The following is a 25,464-nucleotide window of genomic DNA, read 5'->3' on the forward strand; positions in this document are numbered from 1 at the left end:
AAATTATTTCTTGATATAGATTCGATTTTAAATCCGAATATGTCTGTATTATTAGTGCATAACTCAGTTAATTTTGCTTTAAAGTCGAGACATGACTTCTTTCCTTTCTACTTCCATTGTTTGTGTAAACCAATTCGTAGTTCGAAAGTTATTCATAATTTAGATTATTTATGTTATGTTCAGTAATCGGACATATGCGTTTCGTATGGTTGCAACAGTGTTTGCAACATAAGTTCCAATTTGAATTTCCTGGCTTGGAATTAGTTCGATTTTTCGGCCAACTTGTAATCTTGATGGTAAAAGTATTGTATTATTACCAGAACTTCTCCTTGCCCTATGCCGTGAATATTGATTCTATTGTCATTTTGAATGTCATTGAAAAAATCAGAATATTCTTTTAAAATTGAAATGCCTGTACCTGTATGTATTAGAAAAACGAGTTTTTACCTGTTGCCACATGATAAAATGATACAAATATACTGAGGTTCCGATTGATTTTATTGTTCGTTATTTTTATTGTGTTGCGTATCTAAAGGTCGTTCGGAGTTTTTTGAATTGTGTTATGTATAATCATTATTGCTGTGGCCTCGATTCGAGTTGCCTCTAGAGTTTCTTCTATTTTGGCCTTGTGTCTATTGTAATTTCTGTTATAACTTTCTGGAACTGGAACTGGCTGTTATGATAATTACCCCTATTACTTCCGTACAACTGTCGACAAATTTTGAAATGCTGCTAGCTGCTCAGTTGTCACTGTCAATTGGTCGATTTCGCGTCATGGCCTTTACAGCTAATATCAAATTTTATTTGTTGGCTAGAGCCGGGCTTAAGCCATCACTGATATTCGCATCAAGAGCCTAGGTCAACTTTTCCACCTCTTGGGCGTATTGATTAGTCCTTTTGCTCCTTTGCTGCAGATTAAGAATTTTTGTGGATATGACGTCTACAGGTTCTCCTTTTACTGCTTTAGATAATGTCTAAAGAATTGTGTGCTCATTACTTATCAAATTTCTAGCGTGGCCCTTCAGTTTAGTCTTTATTATGCTTACTGCAGCTAGTTCGTGAGTGCTTTTTAAGGATTCTATTACATTAAATGCATCCAAAAAATTTGTAAGTTTTCGGCCTTTTCAGCGAGTTCTGGTAAGAGTGACGAGGCTAATTTTAAAATCTCTATAACTGTCTGAACCATGTTTACTAATTTTATGTATTCTATTTGGTCGTTGTCATTTGTGTTTGTCAAGAGTGACCTATCAAATGTAACCGGCGTATTTAATGCCGATAGTAAATGAAGCTGGATTGTACTTTTCGTTTAAGCTTACCAGACTAGCCCTTAGACGTTGTAAAATGTCTGAAGCTTGGAATCTGTGTAAGCTCAATTAAACTCCTGATTTCATTGTATTCATATTCAAGAATCTCAGTGTGTTTAATTATGGTTGGTCGGAAAACTGGTGCGCTTATATGCACTTATATGATTGATGAATTGATTTGATGAAAAAGTTTATTCATTATATTGCTGGTTTTTTTAATACTATGTCTAGTGTTCTTCCTAGTATTGGATGCTCTTAATTGATCGATCATACTTGTATAACCGAAAGGTTTGCCATTAAAATCCCTTTTTGTGTTTTTGTACAATGGAATAACGGTTAACAAGTAAGAGGTTCTAGTCGGGAGCTCCCGACTAGGGGATACCCTGAACCCTCGTTCGAACTTAGGGTCTTATAACCTTAAAACCATAATATTCATTATTTTTTGCCTTTTGTTTTTGTAACATTATCCTAGCTTTTTTATATGCGTGTTCTAGTCTAAACTTTGTTTCCTTAGCGTAATCAACTATATTATATATAGGGTCAATATTATGTATTTTATTAAAATATTTTGGCAAGTTGCTATGTTTGCCAAAAACTAACTCAAATGGACAATAATTGTGTGCCATAGAAGCGGTCGTGTTGAAACAGTAAACAAAATAATTGGAATTGGAGCCAACCGATATATATGACCGTATGTATTCGTTGAAAGTTCTATGACTTCTTTCTACTGTTTCAACTGTCTGGTGGTGGTGTGCTGTACAATTTAAGTTGTCTATCTTTAGGTATTTGTACTTGGGCTTAGGTATTTATGTAAATATTGCAACAAAGTGCTACAGTGTGTTTGTATGTTATGAGTTGTATATATATGGCTAATATATTGAACTGTAATAGTAGAGTGAGCACTCCATATGTGATCATATCACAAAATATTACGTTTGCAACTGATATTTTGATTTTATTTATTTATTTTGTTAAATCGCGTATCATTGTTATTGCAACCACACTCTGTGTGGTTCGTCGTTTTCGACTTTAGGCATTTAGGACATCTACGTATGTATTTGGTTATATGATGTGTCATATTTTTTCAGTAGTAGTGTCTTTTAATTGTAGCTAGCGTTCTTCAAAAGCCAGTATGACCTCCTTGTATTGGATCGTCATGATATGTACCAGTGACGTAATAATTTTAATGTTTAGTTACCAATATTTTTAAAAGATTCAATTGAAATTAATTCAAATATCTTTTCGCTCGGTTTAAGTTGGCTGACCTCATGTATATCGGCGTCTTTTTCAAGCCTTCGGAAAAACTGAAAAAGGTTAAATGTTCCATTGGTGTAAGAAGCGATCTTAAGAGTTTGCATAGGCAAATCTACTTGAATCTTTCCTGCGCAGGAGTCTTTCTGTTTACTTTGTAACCTTCCTTGTAAATCTTTTAGCCTTTGATGGTTATTATTGATAACACATCAGCTACCTAGCTATTAATACTACACTTTACATACTACACTGTAAAATTAAATTCCACTAATTTGGAACTTGGATTGACCATTGAAAATAAATATGTAAGTGGTCTATGGCCTGTTTTGACATTGAAATGTCTATCATAAATATATGGCCTAAAATGTGTTATTCCCTAATGAATTGCTGCTAGTTCCTGTTCCGTCGAACTTTTGTTACTTTCTCCCTTGAAGATGAAATGCATGCGTGGATGTTGTGGTTTTGAGTTAAAACCGCTCCACACACTTGCTTACTCGCATCCGTTATTATTATATTGTAACAGAGTCGGTTGAATAAGTTGAGCTTTTAAGTATAAAAACGAATTTTGTCATTTATATGTCCATTCAAATGGAACATTCTATTTATTTAGTCTACTAATGTGCCGTGCATGGTCGGCGAAGTTTTTAATAAATCGTCTATAATAGTTCCAAACTGTAACGAAACGTCTAGTGCTGTCCGCATCATGTGGGAATGGATAATTTTGAATGACGTCGAATTTATTGTCGTCTGGTAAGATTCTTTTCCTTCCTGTCCTAGAAATGTGACTTCACGCATAAAAAATAAATATTTTTCAGGATGTAGCTGTAGGTTGTATTTGCTGCATATGTCAAAATCATCAGTTAGGTCTATAACCTTAACCAATAACTATTAGGTGATCCATATAATGCTTGCCAAGGTTCAGGTCCAGAAAGTGCCATAGTCATCATTCTCTGAAATTAATTCTGCACTATTTTTAAAATAAATGTAAATCGCATGAGGCGATAGGTAGCGATAGCGATAGATTGCCCATCGAAAAAGACGTTATATCTCTTGAATTATTGTCAAGTTCAATTTGGCTGAAATCCGGACATTAAGTCAAGGCATAAGAAATATTTCGCTTTTTGTGAATTTGACGATAGTCGAACCCATTAAAAATGGGCAATATATAGCCGAGTCGATCTAACCATGTCCGTCTGTCTGTCGGGCCGTCTGTCCGTATGTATGAACGCAAGGATCTCAGAACCCATAAGAGCTAGAGACTGGACTTTAGATGTAGGTGCTCCTAATGCCTATGCAGATCGAGTTTGTTTCCGATAATCGATAACTTATTCCGTTTCCGAACAATCGATAAAAATCGATATCGATATCCAGTTTTTTGGGCACTTTTGGTAAATAATAGGAGCTAGAGTCACCAAACTTGACATATAGCTTCTAAAATAGAATAAATATACGCATTTGATGTTGGAAGAAGAGGGTTCAGGGTGTCCCCTAGTTGGGAGTTCCCGATTAGAACCTCTTACTTGTTTCTTAGTCGACTAAGATTCAGGATAAGATTTCTTTGGGACTAATTAAAGTGGGCTATTGTACTCTGACACAGATGTTTCGACAATTTGGATTGGATTTCTTCCTTTTGGCTTTGAGGACTTCCGAATGAATGTAGATTGATTCTTCATCTTTCAATCTCAATTTTTGTTTGTAAAATTATTTCTTGATATAGATTCGATTTTAAATCCGAATATGTCTGTATTATTAGTGCATAACTCAGTTAATTTTGCTTTAAAGTCGAGACATGACTTCTTTCCTTTCTACTTCCATTGTTTGTGTAAACCAATTCGTAGTTCGAAAGTTATTCATAATTTAGATTATTTATGTTATGTTCAGTAATCGGACATATGCGTTTCGTATGGTTGCAACAGTGTTTGCAACATAAGTTCCAATTTGAATTTCCTGGCTTGGAATTAGTTCGATTTTTCGGCCAACTTGTAATCTTGATGGTAAAAGTATTGTATTATTACCAGAACTTCTCCTTGCCCTATGCCGTGAATATTGATTCTATTGTCATTTTGAATGTCATTGAAAAAATCAGAATATTCTTTTAAAATTGAAATGCCTGTACCTGTATGTATTAGAAAAACGAGTCTTTACCTGTTGCCACATGATAAAATGATACAAATATACTGAGGTTCCGATTGATTTTATTGTTCGTTATTTTTATTGTGTTGCGTATCTAAAGGTCGTTCGGAGTTTTTTGAATTGTGTTATGTATAATCATTATTGCTGTGGCCTCGATTCGAGTTGCCTCTAGAGTTTCTTCTATTTTGGCCTTGTGTCTATTGTAATTTCTGTTATAACTTTCTGGAACTGGAACTGGCTGTTATGATAATTACCCCTATTACTTCCGTACAACTGTCGACAAATTTTGAAATGCTGCTAGCTGCTCAGTTTTACACTGTCAATTGGTCGATTTCGCGTCATGGCCTTTACAGCTAATATCAAATTTTATTTGTTGGCTAGAGCCGGGCTTAAGCCATCACTGATATTCGCATCAAGAGCCTAGGTCAACTTTTCCACCTCTTGGGCGTATTGATTAGTCCTTTTGCTCCTTTGCTGCAGATTAAGAATTTTTGTGGATATGACGTCTACAGGTTCTCCTTTTACTGCTTTAGATAATGTCTAAAGAATTGTGTGCTCATTACTTATCAAATTTCTAGCGTGGCCCTTCAGTTTAGTCTTTATTATGCTTACTGCAGCTAGTTCGTGAGTGCTTTTTAAGGATTCTATTACATTAAATGCATCCAAAAAATTTGTAAGTTTTCGGCCTTTTCAGCGAGTTCTGGTAAGAGTGACGAGGCTAATTTTAAAATCTCTATAACTGTCTGAACCATGTTTACTAATTTTATGTATTCTATTTGGTCGTTGTCATTTGTGTTTGTCAAGAGTGACCTATCAAATGTAACCGGCGTATTTAATGCCGATAGTAAATGAAGCTGGATTGTACTTTTCGTTTAAGCTTACCAGACTAGCCCTTAGACGTTGTAAAATGTCTGAAGCTTGGAATCTGTGTAAGCTCAATTAAACTCCTGATTTCATTGTATTCATATTCAAGAATCTCAGTGTGTTTAATTATGGTTGGTCGGAAAACTGGTGCGCTTATATGCACTTATATGATTGATGAATTGATTTGATGAAAAAGTTTATTCATTATATTGCTGGTTTTTTTAATACTATGTCTAGTGTTCTTCCTAGTATTGGATGCTCTTAATTGATCGACCATACTTATATAACCGAAAGGTTTGCCATTAAAATCCCTTTTTGTGTTTTTGTACAATGGAATAACGGTTAACAAGTAAGAGGTTCTAGTCGGGAGCTCCCGACTAGGGGATACCCTGAACCCTCGTTCGAACTTAGGGCCTTATAACCTTAAAACCATAATATTCATTATTTTTTGCCTTTTGTTTTTGTAACATTATCCTAGCTTTTTTATATGCGTGTTCTAGTCTAAACTTTGTTTCCTTAGCGTAATCAACTATATTATATATAGGGTCAATATTATGTATTTTATTAAAATATTTTGGCAAGTTGCTATGTTTGCCAAAAACTAACTCAAATGGACAATAATTGTGTGCCATAGAAGCAGTCGTGTTGAAACAGTAAACAAAATATTAGAGCCAACCGATATATATGACCGTATGTGTTCGTTGAAAGTTCTATGACTTCTTTCTACTGTTTCAACTGTCTGGTGGTGGTGTGCTGTACAATTTAAGTTGTCTATCTTTAGGTATTTGCACTTGGGCTTAGGTATTTATGTAAATATTGCAACAAAGTGCTACAGTGTGTTTGCATGTTATGAGTTGTATATATATTGCTAATATATTGAACTGTAATAGTAGAGTGAGCACTCCATATGTGCGCATATCACAAAATATTACGTTTGCAACTGATATTTTGATTTTATTTATTTATTTTGTTAAATCGCGTATCATTGTTATTGCAACCACACTCTGTGTGGTTCGTCGTTTTCGACTTTAGGCATTTAGGACATCTACGTATGTATTTGGTTATATGATGTGTCATATTTTTTCAGTAGTAGTGTCTTTTTATTGTAGCTAGGGTTCTTCAAAAGCCAGTATGACCTCCTTGTATTGGATCGTCATGATATGTACCAGTGACGTAATAATTTTAATGTTTAGTTACCAATATTTTTAAAAGATTCAATTGAAATTAATTCAAATATCTTTTCGCTCGGCGCCCGTTTAAGTTGGCTGACCTCATGTATATCGGCGTCTTTTTCAAGCCTTCGGAAAAACTGAAAAAGGTTAAATGTTCCATTGGTGTAAGAAGCGATCTTAAGAGTTTGCATAGGCAAATCTACTTGAATCTTTCCTGCGCAGGAGTCTTTCTGTTTACTTTGTAACCTTCCTTGTAAATCTTTTAGCCTTTGATGGTTATTATTGATAACACATCAGCTACCTAGCTATTAATACTACACTTTACATACTACACTGTAAAATTAAATTCCACTAACTCAAGCCTCATACGTGCTAATTTGGAACTTGGATTGACCATTGAAAATAAATATGTAAGTGGTCTATGGCCTGTTTTGACATTGAAATGTCTATCATAAATATATGGCCTAAAATGTGTTATTCCCTAATGAATTGCTGCTAGTTCCTGTTCCGTCGAACTTTTGTTACTTTCTCCCTTGAAGATGAAATGCATGCGTGGATGTTGTGGTTTTGAGTTAAAACCGCTCCACACACTTGCTTACTCGCATCCGTTATTATTATATTGTAACAGAGTCGGTTGAATAAGTTGAGCTTTTAAGTATAAAAACGAATTTTGTCATTTATATGTCCATTCAAATGGAACATTCTATTTATTTAGTCTACTAATGTGCCGTGCATGGTCGGCGAAGTTTTTAATAAATCGTCTATAATAGTTCCAAACTGTAACGAAACGTCTAGTGCTGTCCGCATCATGTGGGAATGGATAATTTTGAATGACGTCGAATTTATTGTCGTCTGGTAAGATTCTTTTCCTTCCTGTCCTAGAAATGTGACTTCACGCATAAAAAATAAATATTTTTCAGGATGTAGCTGTAAGTTGTATTTGCTGCATATGTCAAAAACATCAGTTAGGTCTATAACCTTAACCAATAACTATTAGGTGATCCATATAATGCTTGCCAAGGTTCAGGTCCAGAAAGTGCCATAGTCATCATTCTCTGAAATTAATTCTGCACTATTTTTAAAATAAATGTAAATCGCATGAGGCGATAGGTAGCGATAGCAATAGATTGCCCATCGAAAAAGACGTTATATCTCTTGAATTATTGTCAAGTTCAATTTGGTTGAAATCCGGACATTAAGTGAAGGCATAAGAAATATTTCGCTTTTTGTGAATTTGACGATAGTCGAACCCATTAAAAATGGGCAATATATAGCCGAGTCGATCTAACCATGTCCGTCTGTCTCTCGGGCCGTCTGTCCGTATGTATGAACGCAAGGATCTCAGAACCCATAAGAGCTAGAGACTGGACTTTAGATGTAGGTGCTCCTAATGCCTATGCAGATCGAGTTTGTTTCCGATAATCGATAACTTATTCCGTTTCCGAACAATCGATAAAAATCGATATCGATATCCAGTTTTTTGGGCACTTTTGGTAAATAATAGGAGCTAGAGTCACCAAACTTGACATATAGCTTCTAAAATAGAATAAATATACGCATTTGATGTTGGAAGAAGAGGGTTCAGGGTGTCCCCTAGTTGGGAGTTCCCGATTAGAACCTCTTACTTGTTTCTTAGTCGACTAAGATTCAGGATAAGATTTCTTTGGGACTAATTAAAGTGGGCTATTGTACTCTGACACAGATGTTTCGACAATTTGGATTGGATTTCTTCCTTTTGGCTTTGAGGACTTCCGAATGAATGTAGATTGATTCTTCATCTTTCAATCTCAATTTTTGTTTGTAAAATTATTTCTTGATATAGATTCGATTTTAAATCCGAATATGTCTGTATTATTAGTGCATAACTCAGTTAATTTTGCTTTAAAGTCGAGACATGACTTCTTTCCTTTCTACTTCCATTGTTTGTGTAAACCAATTCGTAGTTCGAAAGTTATTCATAATTTAGATTATTTATGTTATGTTCAGTAATCGGACATATGCGTTTCGTATGGTTGCAACAGTGTTTGCAACATAAGTTCCAATTTGAATTTCCTGGCTTGGAATTAGTTCGATTTTTCGGCCAACTTGTAATCTTGATGGTAAAAGTATTGTATTATTACCAGAACTTCTCCTTGCCCTATGCCGTGAATATTGATTCTATTGTCATTTTGAATGTCATTGAAAAAATCAGAATATTCTTTTAAAATTGAATAGCCTGTACCTGTATGTATTAGAAAAACGAGTTTTTACCTGTTGCCACATGATAAAATGATACAAATATACTGAGGTTGCGATTGATTTTATTGTTCGTTATTTTTATTGTGTTGCGTATCTAAAGGTCGTTCGGAGTTTTTTGAATTGTGTTATGTATAATCATTATTGCTGTGGCCTCGATTCGAGTTGCCTCTAGAGTTTCTTCTATTTTGGCCTTGTGTCTATTGTAATTTCTGTTATAACTTTCTGGAACTGGAACTGGCTGTTATGATAATTACCCCTATTACTTCCGTACAACTGTCGACAAATTTTGAAATGCTGCTAGCTGCTCAGTTTTACACTGTCAATTGGTCGATTTCGCGTCATGGCCTTTACAGCTAATGTCAAATTTTATTTGTTGGCTAGAGCCGGGCTTAAGCCATCACTGATATTCGCATCAAGAGCCTAGGTCAACTTTTCCACCTCTTGGGCGTATTGATTAGTCCTTTTGCTCCTTTGCTGCAGATTAAGAATTTTTGTGGATATGACGTCTACAGGTTCTCCTTTTACTGCTTTAGATAATGTCTAAAGAATTGTGTGCTCATTACTTATCAAATTTCTAGCGTGGCCCTTCAGTTTAGTCTTTATTATGCTTACTGCAGCTAGTTCGTGAGTGCTTTTTAAGGATTCTATTACATTAAATGCATCCAAAAAATTTGTAAGTTTTCGGCCTTTTCAGCGAGTTCTGGTAAGAGTGACGAGGCTAATTTTAAAATCTCTATAACTGTCTGAACCATGTTTACTAATTTTATGTATTCTATTTGGTCGTTGTCATTTGTGTTTGTCAAGAGTGACCTATCAAATGTTACCGGCGTATTTAATGCCGATAGTAAATGAAGCTGGATTGTACTTTTCGTTTAAGCTTACCAGATTAGCCCTTAGACGTTGTAAAATGTCTGAAGCTTGGAATCTGTGTAAGCTCAATTAAACTCCTGATTTCATTGTATTCATATTCAAGAATCTCAGTGTGTTTAATTATGGTTGGTCGCAAAACTGGTGCGCTTATATGCACTTATATGATTGATGAATTGATTTGATGAATAAGTTTATTCATTATATTGCTGGTTTTTTGAATACTATGTCTAGTGTTCTTCCTAGTATTGGATGCTCTTAATTGATCGACCATACTTGTATAACCGAAAGATTTGCCATTAATATCCCTTTTTGTGTTTTTGTACAATGGAATAAAGGTAAACAAGTAAGAGGTTCTAGTCGGGAGCTCCCGACTAGGGGATACCCTGAACCCTCTTCCTCCAACATCAAATGCATATATACATATATTCTATTTTAGAAGCTATATGTCAAGTTTGGTGACTCTAGCTCAATTTATTAACCCAATTTGCTAAAAAAAACAGGAAGTTGATATCGATTTTTATCGATTGCTTGGAAAAGGAGTAAGTTATCGATTATAGGAAACAATCTTGATCTGCACAGGCACTAGGAACACCTACATCTAAAATTTTAAGTCCTTAGCTCCTATAGGTTCTGAGATGTTTGCGTTCATACAAACGGACGGACGGACTGACGGACGGACATGGCTAGATCGGCTCGGCTATTGGTGCCGGAGATGCTTCCTTCTGCCTGTTACATTTGCAGAAACCCAATGTACCCTTATACCCATTTTTAATGGGTTCAGGGTATAAAAACAACGAGACGACTAGCAGTAGCTAGCTACAACGGCATGGAATAATAAAACTACAACAAAATACGTCGAGGGAAATTTATAAGTTTATAAGCCAAGAATATAAGCCAAGAAATCGAGGACGCACACAACTGCATATTAAAAATTCAAAGCTGATATATGCCAGCTATAATATAATAGCATTAAGACAAAAGATTCTGCTCAATTTTACAAAAATTATATGTTTATAATTAAATATTTGAAGTGGAATTATGCTGCATCTGCTGCTCGACCGCTGCATCAGCTAGGCGTCACCGGATATGGCACGCGGATGCTCCCTCGTTTACGCAAGTGGCGGTGTGCTCATCGCGCTTATTGATTGGCTGCTGCTGATGTCCTGGGCATATGGGCTCAGGCTTGACCGGTTCCGGTCATCGTAAAGGTCGTATTCGTTATCCATGCTGAGTTGCATGCTCCACTGAAGAGCGGTCCAGGGCAGTCGTTAAGGCATGTTTGTTTGATCTTTGGGATCTGAGATGGCTGTGGTGGAATTTATGGTGTGGTGAGTTGCGTCAATATAATTATTTTTAATCAGGCTAGATTTTAGGAAATACCCTGAACCCTCTTATTCCAACACAAAATAAATTTAAAAAAAATTATCCTTTCGCAGGATTCAAACTCGCAACTGACCGCATAACTTGCTGTCGACTCTACTCAACAGCCACACCACCAAAAAAAAAAGTACCACTTGCTATACCTCTACTCAGCAGCCAAACCAATAATTAAGTACTTATGATAAAAATGGAACTAAAATAACATTAAAAAAAGCAGACGCGCATGAATGTGTGTGTGTACATGTATACAGAAATTCTTAAAGCTGCTGCCCCATTCAATTGCGCAGTTGCATATAATTTTGGTTTTTTTTAACCGATCTTCATGAAATTTTCTAAAGTATTTCTTATTGTACCATAGAATATTTGTGTATTCTGAAAAAGTCAGTTGCATTTGAATTGTGGCTTAAATTGGTTGACATTTAAAGTTGGGTTATTAACTAGAGATATAGCTGTGCGGTGGCGAAAGGTGGCGATAAAATGAAAGATGCTTAACAAATATATAATCTTCTAGAAGATACCATGCTATTCACCCAATTTTCTGAAAAAAAAGATGCCGATATTTATTTTTATCGATTGCTTGGAAACGGAGTAAGTCAACGATTATCGGAAACAAACTCGATCTGCCCAGGCACTAGGAGAACCTAAATCTACAATTGCTTGTTTCTAGATCTTATAGGTTCTGAGATCCTTGCGTTAATACGTACATACGAACGGACGAACGGACGAACGGACGGACATGTCTATATCGACTCGACCCATTAATGCTGATCAAGAATATATATAACTTATGGAGTTGGAGATGCTTCCTTCTGCCTGTTACATACTTTTGCATTTTGCACGAATGCAATATACCTTTTTACCCATTTCAATGGGTTCCTGATATAAAAAAGACAATATTCATTTGAAACAATGTGCAATGTGCTCCAATACTATCTATTTTTAAAATTAAAATTAATACTGGCTCAAACGAGTCAAAGGTTGAGAACTCAGCCGCAAATGTTATAAATACCGTTAAGGTAATCGATCATAGAGAACAAATAGAGAATTTAACAATTTTGTCAAAAATAATTACTTTTGTATCTCTTATATCACTAGCATTGAAAATGTATGCAATGCATACAAAGAAATTACAAAACGATTTATTATTAGAGCAGATGGACTAAATAAGGTCTGAACATATTAAAACTAAATAAATACATATTTGAAAATGTCAGATATAGATGCACTCATTACGGTTACTTATAGAGATGAGCTAGACTTTCGTTTTAGTGCACTTAACGTACTGCGATTATATACAGATTTGACAGCAGTGTGTGATTTCGAATACGAATACACGGACATATTCACATTCACATGGGTCCATGGATACATTGTTCAGAAATTGAAATTGTTCAAATCATACTAAGGACGTTGCCATATGTCTTCTTAATATTGGTTACTGAAGAACACCCGATTTGGGGACCAGCATAGATTTTAATGATGCGACTGCATCGATAGGCATCTAATATAATTGATGAGTTACTAATATTTTTTAGCAACTGTTTGGAACCTAAGCCGAGAAATAAGTTAAAATTTGGCTTTTAAAAACAGCTCGTATGATTCAGTTTATTTGATGGAATCTTCGCTTCGTCTCGATCAACAAAGAACTAAGCTGATAAAAGGGAAAATGCAAGATTATAGAAGCTGCGACAAGTGGAAGAGGCTTGCCAACCTTATTTGCTTTTGATTAAGCTGATTTGATGAAGCTGTTGCAGACTACAACATACTTCCCCCGTTGGAACCCTGACTTTCAAGAGAATCCTTATGGGACAGGCAGACAGGACGCCGGCCACTTTACGCGATCATCTAATAGATACGGTGGACCATGCAACCAGAGCTCCGACTGGATTAGGATGTCGGGAACTGTGCCTCTAGAAAGAATGTCAGCTGTATTTTTGTCCGTCTTAACATGGCCACTCCATGCGGGCAGTGAGTATGGCAACCACACGAGTTGGTACGAAAACTTTAAATTTAAAGGGCTCAATTCTTATGCAGGATAGGAAATCAGACGATTCACGCAAGCAATAAAACTGGCTAACAAAGAAGCCTGCGGGCTTGAGTTCTTGCATCAGATTCCAGTTTTGGAACAGTCAATGTTTGTAATGGCGCAACTCGAGACTTGAAGCAAAGAATACGACTTGTGGCTAGTAGACTTCTGGCCACCACGTTGCAGGCTTCATAGACCTCCAAACTGGCAACTCAAAATCCATGTTCATCCGATCCAATTGGAAATGCATCATGCTCATCTACGGCCATTTATTGCGTTGCGAGCGCAGACTGAAATGATGCTGATTTGGTCCCGAATGTTACAGTAGAAGTAAGGCGAAGTTTCTGTATCGATGACGAAGCTGGGCTGACTTTCGGTAATTGTTGGAATCACAAGAGCATTAAAGGTCGACTCAGAGTCTTGTGACTTTATATAAGAATCCCAAGAGCTGATTTTTCAGTAGAGAAGGTTGGGTGTCCAACCTTTGAAGCAGCGTGTGCACTATTATGCATCCTGAAAATTGCTCCAAAATGCCGAAAGTCTGTAAGGCACGCATATGATAATTGACCATGTCCGAGAACTCACGAAGCGAATCCAACGCATTGCCAGACAAACATGAGCGAAGATGTTTAATGTTTTTAAGCAATTGTTTGGGACCTAAGCCAAGAAATAGGTAAATATTTGGATTTTCAAATCAACATGTATGATTCAGATTATTTTATCGAATTTATATAATTATAAGGTTATTTGGCTGTGGCTCAGAAATAGTTCTTCGCTTGGCCGCAGAATATGCAAGCTTATAGAAGCTGCGGCAAGTGGAAGAGGCTTGCCGAACCTGTTCATAATAAGCAGCTGTTTCACTAAGATTATGACCTCTGATTTGATACGCTTGCTGCAGACTCAAACAATAATAATATAGAATGCAGTATTTTAGAATAAATATCAATGACTTCAAAGATCGGTTTTACCAGTCACATTAATAAAGGCATCCCTATAAGGGTAGAAACACTAATATACCATGTAAAATTATTGATAAAACAATATAACAATAAATCAATGCAATAAATTCAATTAAAAACGAAAAAGCAAGGCTATATTCGGCATGCCGAAGAAATCTTTAAATGCCGTGTTTAATCAAAATATCAGGAATGGCATACAATTGCTTAAATTTTGACCAATCGTTACAATGGCAGCTATATGATATAGTGGTCCGCTCTTAATAGGATTTGGCATATATTTTAGGAGTACAGGAAAACTAATAAATTCAGAGTTTGGTCAAGATGTCTTGTAAAACGGAATGTTTTTTCATACAAAAACTTAGTTTTCGACCCATCGTTCCTGTGGCAGCTATATGCTATAGTGGTCCGATATATGGTTTGATATATGTTCCGCGTACAACATAAAAGTTTCATTAAGATAGCTTTAAAACTGAGAGACTAGTTCGCATAGAAACAGACAGACGATGATGGCTATATCGACCCACCTGTTGATGCTGACCAAAAATATAAAATCTCCATTACATATTTGACGAACAAATTATAGTGCCCTCTGCAAGGGTACTAAAAAATGGTATCTTCGTTGCAAACACAATTCAACATCCGAGTATATTGTCCGTTTAATTAATACAACGAATACTGACTAGTTGATTAGCAGAAACAAATAAAACTACTCAAGAAAATATAAACTAATGAAAAAATGTTGTCCCCAATTCCAAAAACAATTAATAGAATTACACACTCAATATAAAAATGTATTCGGACAAGAAACCGAATCGATAATAACTCACAACTTCTATAAGAAAAAATTGAGACTAAAAGACACTGAACCTAATAAATTAACCCACTTTTAAAAATTGCATCCAGAAAAATGTTCATTTTTTAGGCATTGAGTAATATTTCTAGGAACGAACTGATAAGCTTGCCAGATGATAAAAAATAAGACTTCATCAAGAATTTTTCTTTCCTACATAATGCAGACCGCGCTAGACGATTTAAGGAATTTTTCCAATACAGACGTCGTTTTAAAAAAAACTTTGCCGACTATTTACGGCACATAACTAAATGATATAAAAAGAATGTACTTTTTAATTGGACAGAAAGAAAAACTAAAACACCCGACGTTAATACAATATCCAATTTTCGGAAAGAATTTTGCATAATAACTGATGCTAGTGGACCCGGCCTAACTCGAAACCATAATGGAATTCAACTCCCAATAGGATTTGAAATACTTTCATTCACAAAAGGTGAAAGTAATAAAAACACAATAGAAAAAGTGTTAGCTTTATTGGGCAATAACATATTTTCGACCATACATATGAGGTTCGTAACGAAATTATACGAAACTATCAAAATATTACTACAAACACTCGACAAATCGAAAATGTTGTTAAATTAACTCACACGATGGAATAAAATGAGAATGCAAAGCATAATGTGCAATAGAGAACCGTTACATTCTATATTTAGCCTATGCTGGAAATGTCCCGTTAGGTTTGCTTCTAAAAGCCGTTGTTTTGCTGAAATTTTATTGTAACGAAATTATACGAAACAATCGAAAAACTGATCTTTAGGCGCGCGTATCAACTTTGTTTGATTTGTAGTTTTGAATTTTATCAATTTTATTTATAAAATCATTGAAATGCCACGAGGAACGCGTTTGACTGAAGAGGAAAAAGGGAAAATTCTCGCTTTCAAATTAACCTCTGGCTTATTAATTAACCACATTGGGAAATTAATTGGTCGAACATGCTGCGTAATCAATAAATTTTTACAAAATGAGGAAGGATACGGCAGAAATAATAATGCTGGAAGAAAATCCAAACTCTCTGGCCGTAACAAGCGTCAAATTTTGAAAAAAGCAAGTAATTCGACCTTCTCGTGTCGTCAACTTGCTGCATACAGCAGCATTCCAGGTCACCGATGTGCGTTTAGCGTACTTTAAAAACATCCAAACATATAGTGCGAGGAATAATAAAGAAGCAGCCAACTCTCAAAAATCACCACAACACATGCAACATAAGATTTTTAAATATTTTTTTCTTAAAAAGGTTTTTTTTTCGGATGAGAAAAAGTTTAATTTAGATCCAGATGGATTATGGTCGAGTACTTAAAGTAAAGGACAATTTTGTGGCGGACGCCTTATCGCGGATAACTATATTGGAACCAAAGAATATTCAAACTAGAGAACAATATTAATAACGAGAAAGAAAGGCTATCTGCGGAACGCCGAAAATCTAAAACCTTTGCAGACCCAACTCTTTCATAATGCTTATAGTGCTTTACCCGTATCTACGAAGCACAGGGTAAATACTTAATGCCGAGTTTGGTCAAAATATCGTTTTAAGCAAAAATGGTTTTTAATCAAAAAACTAGTTTTCGACCGAGCGTTCCTATGGCAGATTTATGATATAGTAGTCCGATGTAAATAAGATTTTGCAAAAATGAAGGGAGCATAGTGAAATCTTTAAGTGCCGTGTTTAATCAAAATATCTTGAATGACAAACAAATTTTCCATACAGCCCCTTAATTTTCGAAGGATCGTGCCTTTGGCAGCTATATAGTATAGTGCACCGATCATTGCGTTATATGAGCATAGAAAACTAATAAATGTCGAGTCTGGTCAAGATATCTTGAAAAATAAAATGTTTTTCATACAACAACTTAACTTGCGACCGATCGTTCTTGTGGCAGATATATGATAAGTGGTCTGATCTTAATAGGTTTTTAACTATATATATGGAGTATAGTAAAATAAATAACTGCCGAGTTTGGTCAAGATATCGTGAAAAACAAAATGTGTTTTTTTGTTTGCAACAACTTAATTTTCGACCGATCGTTCTTATGGCAGCTTTATGATATAGTGGTCCGATTTAAATATGATTTTTCCTTTATATGAGGAGTATAGTAAAACTAATAAATGCCTGGTTTGGTCAAATTATCTTAAAAAACATAGTGTTTTTTCATACAACTTAATTTTCGACCGATCGTTCCTATGGCAGATATATGATATAGGATTTTGCAAATATATGAAGAATATAATAAAACTAATAAATGCCGATGTTGGCACCGAGACTCGTGCCGGCGCGCGTATTCAGCAGGGACTTCTAGCGTCGAAAGAAACAACTCGATTCAATTCGATTCGTACGAGGCGGTACGATATAAAATAATTCAAACGCTGAAATCTTTATTATTCTTTCATTATTTAACAACCTATATTTTACATGATTATGAGATTTACATTCGTGCTCCGCACGCGCTTCTGTTCTCTTTCACTTCTGCTCAGCTGCAAGCACAAAACGAAAATGAACCTCGACAAAAATGCAGCTTGTGCAGCTGCGTGCGATCGACTTATCATTTAAAAACTAATTCTAACGGTGCGCTTCCAGTGTAAGATGCGAGGGCTGCTTACAGAAAAAATGCGAGACCCAGTAGGACTTAGTCAACAGCTATTTTCACTTTGTCCCGTAACATTCCCCACACCGTAATTCACGAACGTCCGTGCACTTTAATGTCAAGCTTAGCTAGCTGGACGCCGGGGTGAGTAATAATTCCATCGCACCACAAACTTCTTACCTGGCCATCTTTTGAATGGTGCACGTCTACGACCACTCCTCTTGTCCAACAGTTTTGCTTGGCACCGTCGTCCACTATTATGACGATGTCGTCGACTGATATTGGTTCGAGTAGCGGTTAAAACCACTTAGTACGTCTGGTGAGTGTAGGCAGATACTTGCGCAGCCATCTCATCCAAAATTGGTCAGCTGACTGGCGACTCGGAAGCCTCGTGCCAAGCTAGCTTCGCCTTGCTCCCGTAATCCTCTCTCACGCAATCCGCTTGAATGACCTATAAGAAAATGATTTGGAGTCAGGGGCTCGAACTCAGATGTCTCAAAGGGAACATAAGTGAGTGGCCTTGAGTTGAGCACGCTCTCTACGTCAGCCAATGCTGCTCGTAGCACCTCCTCTCGTAACCCAGAGGGCGGCAGAATTTCCGACAGTATTGATTTTGTAGAGCGCACCATTCGTTCCCACGATCTTTCCATGTGGGGTGATCCTGGCGGGATAAAGGTAAACTCGAGTTCTGGGTACTGTCGCTCGATCAGAGCCAGCATGCGGCGGGGGCAGCCGCGTCTGGCCGCGAACGACTTCAGAACGCATAAGTATGAGGCAGTTGAGAGATCTAGGTGAACGGCGCGCACCGTGAGGCCCCAGCGCTTCTCGCGACGCCGTCCAGCGACAATGTCGTAGGGGCCAAAGTAATCCACTCCAGTATATGTGAACGGTGGAGTATAGGGCGATAGTCGTTCGATTGGCAGGTCGCCCATCCCTGGCGGCTTTGGGCGGGCGCGTCGTATGCGGCACGCTGGGCAGGTATTGGAAATTCTCTCACCAAAGCTCGTAAGCTCGTTCATTTACGACGATTTCGTTGTGTACGTGATGATATCTGCGGTGATAAAACTCAACCAGCAGATCCGTCAATTGATGTCGTCTTGCCAGATGGTACCCATCGCCAGCTGTCCACATCTGATTCTTCTAAAATATCTCCTATTCGAAGGGCCACGAATTGCTGGAACTTTCGAGCATCGGAACGGATCCAGTAGAGCACATCCTTTGAATCTGTCCAGAATGTTCGTCTATGTATGCGTACCGACATTTCCTTTTGGATACATTTGGCCAGTCTCAGACCTAAGACCGCGGCCATCAGTTCCATTCGAGGTATGGACACGGGCTTTAGGGGTGCTACTCTCGTTTTCGAGGCGACCAAACTGCAATGTACTAGGCCATCAAGTTCAGCCCGCAAAAAAACAACTGCGGCGTAAGCATTCATACCGTCGTCAACGAATGTATGCATCTGCACAGCCTGGGTTCGGCTCACCCACATCATGCACCGTGGAATGCGGACGGCATTCAAATTTGAAACTAGATCAAGCCAGTGTTGCCAATCGGCTTCGTCTTCGTTGGTGAGGTCGTCATCCCATCCGATATTGGATCGCCATATGTTCTGAAGGATGATCTTAGCGCGTATATTAAAGAATCCTAGCAGCCCGAGCGGGTCGAAAATAGGCATGATCACACTCAGAGCACGTCTTTTAGTTTGGCGCTCCTTATATGCCTTTGCAAGCAAGTTCGGCGTCACCACAAACGTCAACAGATCTTGTCTAGGTAGCCACAACAGGCCTAAGACCTTCTCTTGCGCTTCATCCTGTGCGCTGATACGCTTGTCCAACTCCTCACAGTCGTCTTCCAGCGCCTGTATAACTTGCTTCGAATTTGATGTCCAGCGGCGCAATTCGAAGCCGCCACTAGCATGAATCCTTTTTACAGTCTCAGCTAACTGTATCATTTCAGCTCCAGTATCCACCGACTGCAGCCAGTCGTCGACAAATGTGTTTTTGCAAATCGCCTTTACGGCATCCGGATGCTACGCTACAAACCGCTTGGCATTGCGATTCTTGACGAAATTTGCTAGAGCTGGCGAGCAGGATGCTCCAAACGTCATGACTTGCATAACGTATGTTTCGGGGAAGCGTGACGAATCTCCATCATGCCAGAGAAACTTCTGTGCCGGTTGGTCTTCTAGGCGCACCTTGACTTGAAACATTTCCCTTATGTCGCCTGATACTGCGATAGGAGGCTCTCGGAAGCTTATTAGTGTATGTGGACCTTTCAACAAACAATCATTCAGCGACATGCCACTAACTTTGGCAGCCGCATCCGTCTTTTTCTTGTTCGGATTGGTGACTGTAAAGATAGGAAGAAACCACGATGTAGTGTTAGCTTCTAACTCACTATCCATCAACCGGCGGATATATCCCTTCTGTTTGTAATCGTGAATCGTGTTCATCATGAACTCTTTCAGTGGTGGGTCTTTTGACATATTTGCCTCTAAACATTTTAGGCGCTTAACAGCCATCTAATAAGAGTCTGGCAAGTGCATGCGATCGAACCTCCATAACAGTCCGGTCTGCCAGCGCTTTTCGTCTTCCAGATAGGTTGTTTTTGCCTCCATAATCTGCATCGAGCGTTCGTCCTCTTTGGATCTCAGCGGATGTGAGGAAACGCTCACACCTAGTGACTCAATTGAAAAATAGTTCTTCAGAGCTTCATCCATCCCACGCGCCGCACTGCACTGGCAAATATGTAGCAGCCGAGGCGTGGTGCTGTCTCCCACAATAGGCGGCCATATACGGCCCATCCTAGTCTGCTTCGCGCTGGGTGCAGTTATTTTGATATTGTCTAAACCAATGATAAGCTGAGCCTTGACGTTGTTATACGGCAGAATAGGAAGCGTAGATAAGTGCTTCCGAGAGTTGAGCAACTGTGGCCTAATACTTTGCTCTGGTAAGTCCAAGTTCGCTATTGTTCGCACGTTTTTTAAGGTATACTGTATTGCGTTATGTTCTGGAGCTGAAATGCTCACAGCCACGGACTTCGACTCAGGTTCATTCTTGGTTATGTCCCCTGTCAATTTAAGACACAGCTGGGTCGCAGGACCATCTAATTCCAGCTCGTCTGCAAGCGCTCTTTCTATTTACTATTAACTCAGCTCCTTCATCCACTAATGCATATGCGCGCACGCTTTTTGATTTACTATAGAGCGTGAGCAAAAACAGAGCCTCTTTTCCTTAACAAGTTCCCAGCGCTGATTTGTACCCATTGATCTGAAGTCGTCGCAATCTGATAGACGGTGGTTACCGGCGCACTTTGCACATGGTCCTGTTCCTGTTGTGAACGTTGTTGCTGAGAACCCTCAGGGCTATCTACCGTGTTTTGCACAAAAATTCATTCTCTAGTGGTTTTCTTGGAGCTCTTCTTTTCGTTATCAGCCAGTGGTGTCTCGTAGAGCGTGACCATAGTGGCGCACATTGCCACATTGAACAGCCAGTTATCAAAGGTGGCCAAACTGCTACCTTCATTCGACATTCGATGCCGGCCCCAATCCAATTTCATATTGCTGGGCATCTTAGCAACAAGCTCGTTCAGCAGCGCGGGATCGTAAGGATATTCATGCATACCAATGGCCGCTATCATTGCGCAGTAGTTTTGGACAGCTAGGGCCAGTCGGATAACGGTGTTCAAGTTGTCCGACTTTATTGCTGGTTCCTCTCGGAGCTTTTGCTGCAGAGCAGCATGTACTATTTCAGAGCAGCCATACAACATTCGCAATGTGCCTATAGCATACGGCACTGTAGCTGGGATCATAAGTTTTCCACGCACCGCATCCAGGGCTTGCCCTCTGAGGCACTTCTGAAGCCTGATGAGATATTCCTCGTTGCTGTATCCACATCTCTCTGTGGATTGCTCATAATAGCTGATTAAGAACAACCATTCCTCTGGTTTGCCTGTAAAAATTGGTAAATCTTTGCTGATGACATGTCGCGCGCTGATTTGCGCAGGTGTCAGCGTTCCATTCCACGGCGTCGCATTATTACAATGCACATTGTCAAATTGCTGCCGTGGCACGTGCTCAATCGATCTATTGAGCGCTCCCAGACCTGTGTGGCCCATGTACGCGGCAGTACTGGGCTCCGTAGCCTGGTTAAACACCGCCGTATTTGCTTGATATGGCAAACTGGGGTGTACACTCCAATTAGCCGCAACCTGTTTCTGCTTGTAGATCACGTTCTGGTATCCCAAAGGGTCGAAAACAGCTCCCACTTTTGCTGCATTGATGTTGAACTTGGACCACTAGCAGCGGACGACGTAGACGGACAGCCACTATAAGTTTCTATGATTGCTGCCCCGCTACCTTTTTCTACACCGGCGACTTTATCTTGTACTCCAGCAGGAACAGGCGATCCGTTAGCCTGTCCCGTTGACCATGCCGTTACAAGCGTTGCAGTTCCACCGGGTTGAATACTACTTGTCGTCCTTCTCGCACTTGCATCTTGTTCATCACCGTCAGCCATCTCGCCACACCAATACTATGAAATCTGCTTTCAGGTTATGGCTGCTAAGTGTGAGTCTAGCTCTTGTACCACGTGTCTCTCTATAGGCAGCTAAGGTTGTGACTTTGCAAGTCGCTTGCTTCGCAGAAATCTCCGCCGTAGCAGAGAATCCCTCGGACACTCTCTGCTGCAGAGAATATTTCAGAATGTTGGCACCGAGACTCGTGCCGGGGCATGTATTCGGCAGGGACTTGTAGTGTTGAAAGAAACAACTAGATTCAATTCGATACGAGGCGGTACGATATAATATAATTCGAACGCTGAAATCTTTATTATTCTTTCATTATTTAACATCCTATATTTTACATGATTATGAGACTTACATTCGTGCTCCGCACGCGCTTCTGTTCTCTTTCACTTCTGCTCAGCTGCAAGCACAAAACGAAAATGAACCTCGACAAAAATGCAGCTTGTGCAGCTGCGTGCGATCGACTTATCATTTAAAAACTAATTCTAACGGTGCGCTTCCAGTGTAAGCAGCGAGGGCTGCTTACAGAAAAAATGCGAGACCCAGTAAGACTTAATCAACAGCTATTTTCACTTCGCCCCGTAACAGCCGAGTTTGGTCAAGATATCTAGAAAAACAAAATATTTTTTCAAACAACAACCTAATTTTTGACCGATCGTTCCTATGGCAGATATAGTTGTGCGATCCAGCTGGTTTTGACATATGTGCTGCGAGCAACAGCAAGAGGTTCTTCTGCAAAGTTTCATTAAGATAGCTTTAAAACTGAGAGACTAGGTCGTATAGTAGCAGACAGGCGGGGAGACGGACAGACGGACATTCCTATATCGACTCGGCTGTTGATGCTGATCAAGAATATACATCTCCCTCTTAGATGTGTGTATTCCTAAGTCAATTCCTTCGACTACTTTTTCAAAACCACCCTGGTTTACTCCCAGATTATCACATCTAAAAAATGTAAAATCCAAATATTTTAAAAAGTTTAAAAAGTCTGGTTCGTGTACAGACTTGGCTAAATATTCCATAGCCAAGTCGAACTTTTTTCTTCTTAATTCTCAATGCTATGAGAATTATCTAATTCGTTGTAAAAGGCAATTCGCCCGAAATCCGAGACAGTTTTATAATTTTGTAAACTTGAAGCGTAAGTCTTCAACTTTGCCATCTTCTTTTTTTCTTGGGATGGATAAAGCTAGCAATGACATTGATTCTGCTAACCTCTTTGCTAATTTTTTCCAATCAACTTACTCTTCAGTCTGTCCTAATACTAATTCTTACCCTTATACTATTTCCTCCGCTAGTTCTATACCTCCCCCCATTATTTCACACTCCTCTCTCCTATTAGCTATAAACTCTCTAAAATCTTCTTACTCTCCTGGGCCGGACAATATTCCTAGTTGTCTACTCAAGGAGTGCAGTTCTTCCCTTTTCTATCCATTGCTAAAGCTTTTTAATCTATCCCTTGAAACTTCTGTCTTTCCATCTCTTTGGAAAGAATCTTATATCATTCCTCTTCACAAGAAAGGTGGGAAGTCTGATATACAAAATTACAGGGGCATTGCAAAACTGTCTGCTATTCCTAAATTATTTGAAAAAATAATCACTTCGAATTTGCAGCATTTCTGCAAATCAGTTGTTTCCCCTGTTCAACATGGATTCGTAAAGAATCGGTCAACTACGACCAATCTGCTTGAGTTTACTTCCTTGGTAAATGATGCTTTCCTTTCGAAAATGCAAACTGATGTCATTTACACTGACTTCAGCAAGGCGTTTGACTCTGTGCACCATGACATTTTACTTTTTAAACTTGACCGAATAGGTTTCCCTCTGTCCCTTTTACTTTGGATTAATTCTTATTTAAAAGGTAGGACCCAAAGAGTAATACTGAGGTTGACTACCTCTAAAAGGGTTCACGTTACTTCTGGTGTTCCTCAAGGTAGTCATCTTGGACCTTTACTCTTTACACTTTTTATAAATGATCTTCCTTCTGTTATATCACATGCCCGTGTACTCATGTATGCGGACGATGTCAAACTTTTTCTATCATACACTAACCCCCTACATCATTCTCGTCTACAAGACGATTTGAACGCTATGCAACTTTGGTGTTCGGCCAATCAATTGCATCTAAATTGTTCAAAGTGTATGTTTATGACTTTTAATCGTACTACACCTTATCTTGTTAGTTATACAATCGACAATATCCCTTTGCAACGTATACTAACAGTTAAGGATCTAGGCGTTATTTTTGATTCTAAACTCTGTTTCAATCTTCATATAGATACCATAGTTAATGAGGCAAAAGGTGTACTTGGATTCATTAAACGATGGTCTAAAGAGTTTAACGATCCTTTTATAACAAAACTTCTGTACATCTCTCTTGTTCGCCCTATCCTTGAATACTGCTCTTGCATCTGGTCTCCACAGTATATCAACAGCCAGGATCGTATTGAATCTGTTCAGAAGCAATTTCTGCTTTTTGCCTTACGAGGTTTAAATTGGGACCCTAATCTTCGGTTGCCGTCCTACTCCAGCAGACTGCTTCTTCTCAACCTTCCGTCGTTAATCAACCGTAGGACAATTCTCGGTGTTGTCCTTCTACATAAGTTGATTATTGGCGACATTGATTCTCCTTTTCTGCTAGGGCGTCTTCAATTCTCTGTTCCGGCTAGACCAACCAGAAATTATCGCCCCTTATTACTATCTACGTGCACAACTGATTACGCTATGCACAATTCTTTTCGCGTGCTATGTAAAAATTATAATAGTTTGCATCACGTTTTCTCTACCGAACTGTCTCTACCCCTAATAAAATCGTTGCTTTCAGGATACCTTCGGGAAGTCGCTGACCATTCCCAGCTATGAGCAGGGGCATAGCTAGCCGGACAGGCTGAAAAATTTTCCCCCACCGTGTCGGTGATTTCCCAATACTTTTCTCTTTGTCCTATCCACTTAACACTCTTTATCTAACTTACATTGCTTTACTTTATTAACAATTTTCTTACTTTCTTTTTTCCTATTTATTGTATTTTCTTTATTAATTTAGCAAATTAAGATTATTTTTAATTTCACTTGAGATCACTTTTTTCCTACTTACAACCTTCTGCTTAGATGTAGGCTCTAATAGCGTCACTGACAAAATTAGCTGTGAAAAGGGGCACAGCTGGCCGGACTGGCAAATAAAACACCTCCATCGGTCGGTGATGCTATTTAGAAAATTGTATCCTTTAACTAGGCTTTTAGAATATACTTATATTGTACAACCTGTTGAATAATGAGGAAGACACTCGTTTTGTCGACCATTAATAAATAAA

At 38.4% G+C, this 25,464-nt stretch overlaps 2 protein-coding genes across 2 annotated transcripts; both read right to left on the reverse strand.

Moving 5' to 3' along the window:
- Positions 1 to 17,982: 17,982 nt before the first annotated feature.
- LOC138911627 (uncharacterized) lies at positions 17,983 to 18,651 on the reverse strand. Its single transcript, XM_070211006.1, has one exon. It carries the CDS (start codon positions 18,649 to 18,651, stop codon positions 17,983 to 17,985), a length of 669 nt encoding a protein of 222 aa, XP_070067107.1.
- A 47-nt stretch (positions 18,652 to 18,698) lies between these two features.
- On the reverse strand, positions 18,699 to 19,583 carry LOC138911628 (uncharacterized). The gene has a single exon (XM_070211007.1). The coding sequence runs from the start codon at positions 19,581 to 19,583 to the stop codon at positions 18,699 to 18,701; it is 885 nt and encodes a 294-aa protein (XP_070067108.1).
- Between the last annotated feature and the right edge of the window lie 5,881 nt (positions 19,584 to 25,464).

Source organism: Drosophila virilis, unplaced genomic scaffold (genome assembly GCF_030788295.1).
Source record: "Drosophila virilis strain 15010-1051.87 unplaced genomic scaffold, Dvir_AGI_RSII-ME tig00001725, whole genome shotgun sequence".
NCBI classification, from domain to species: domain Eukaryota; kingdom Metazoa; phylum Arthropoda; class Insecta; order Diptera; family Drosophilidae; genus Drosophila; species Drosophila virilis.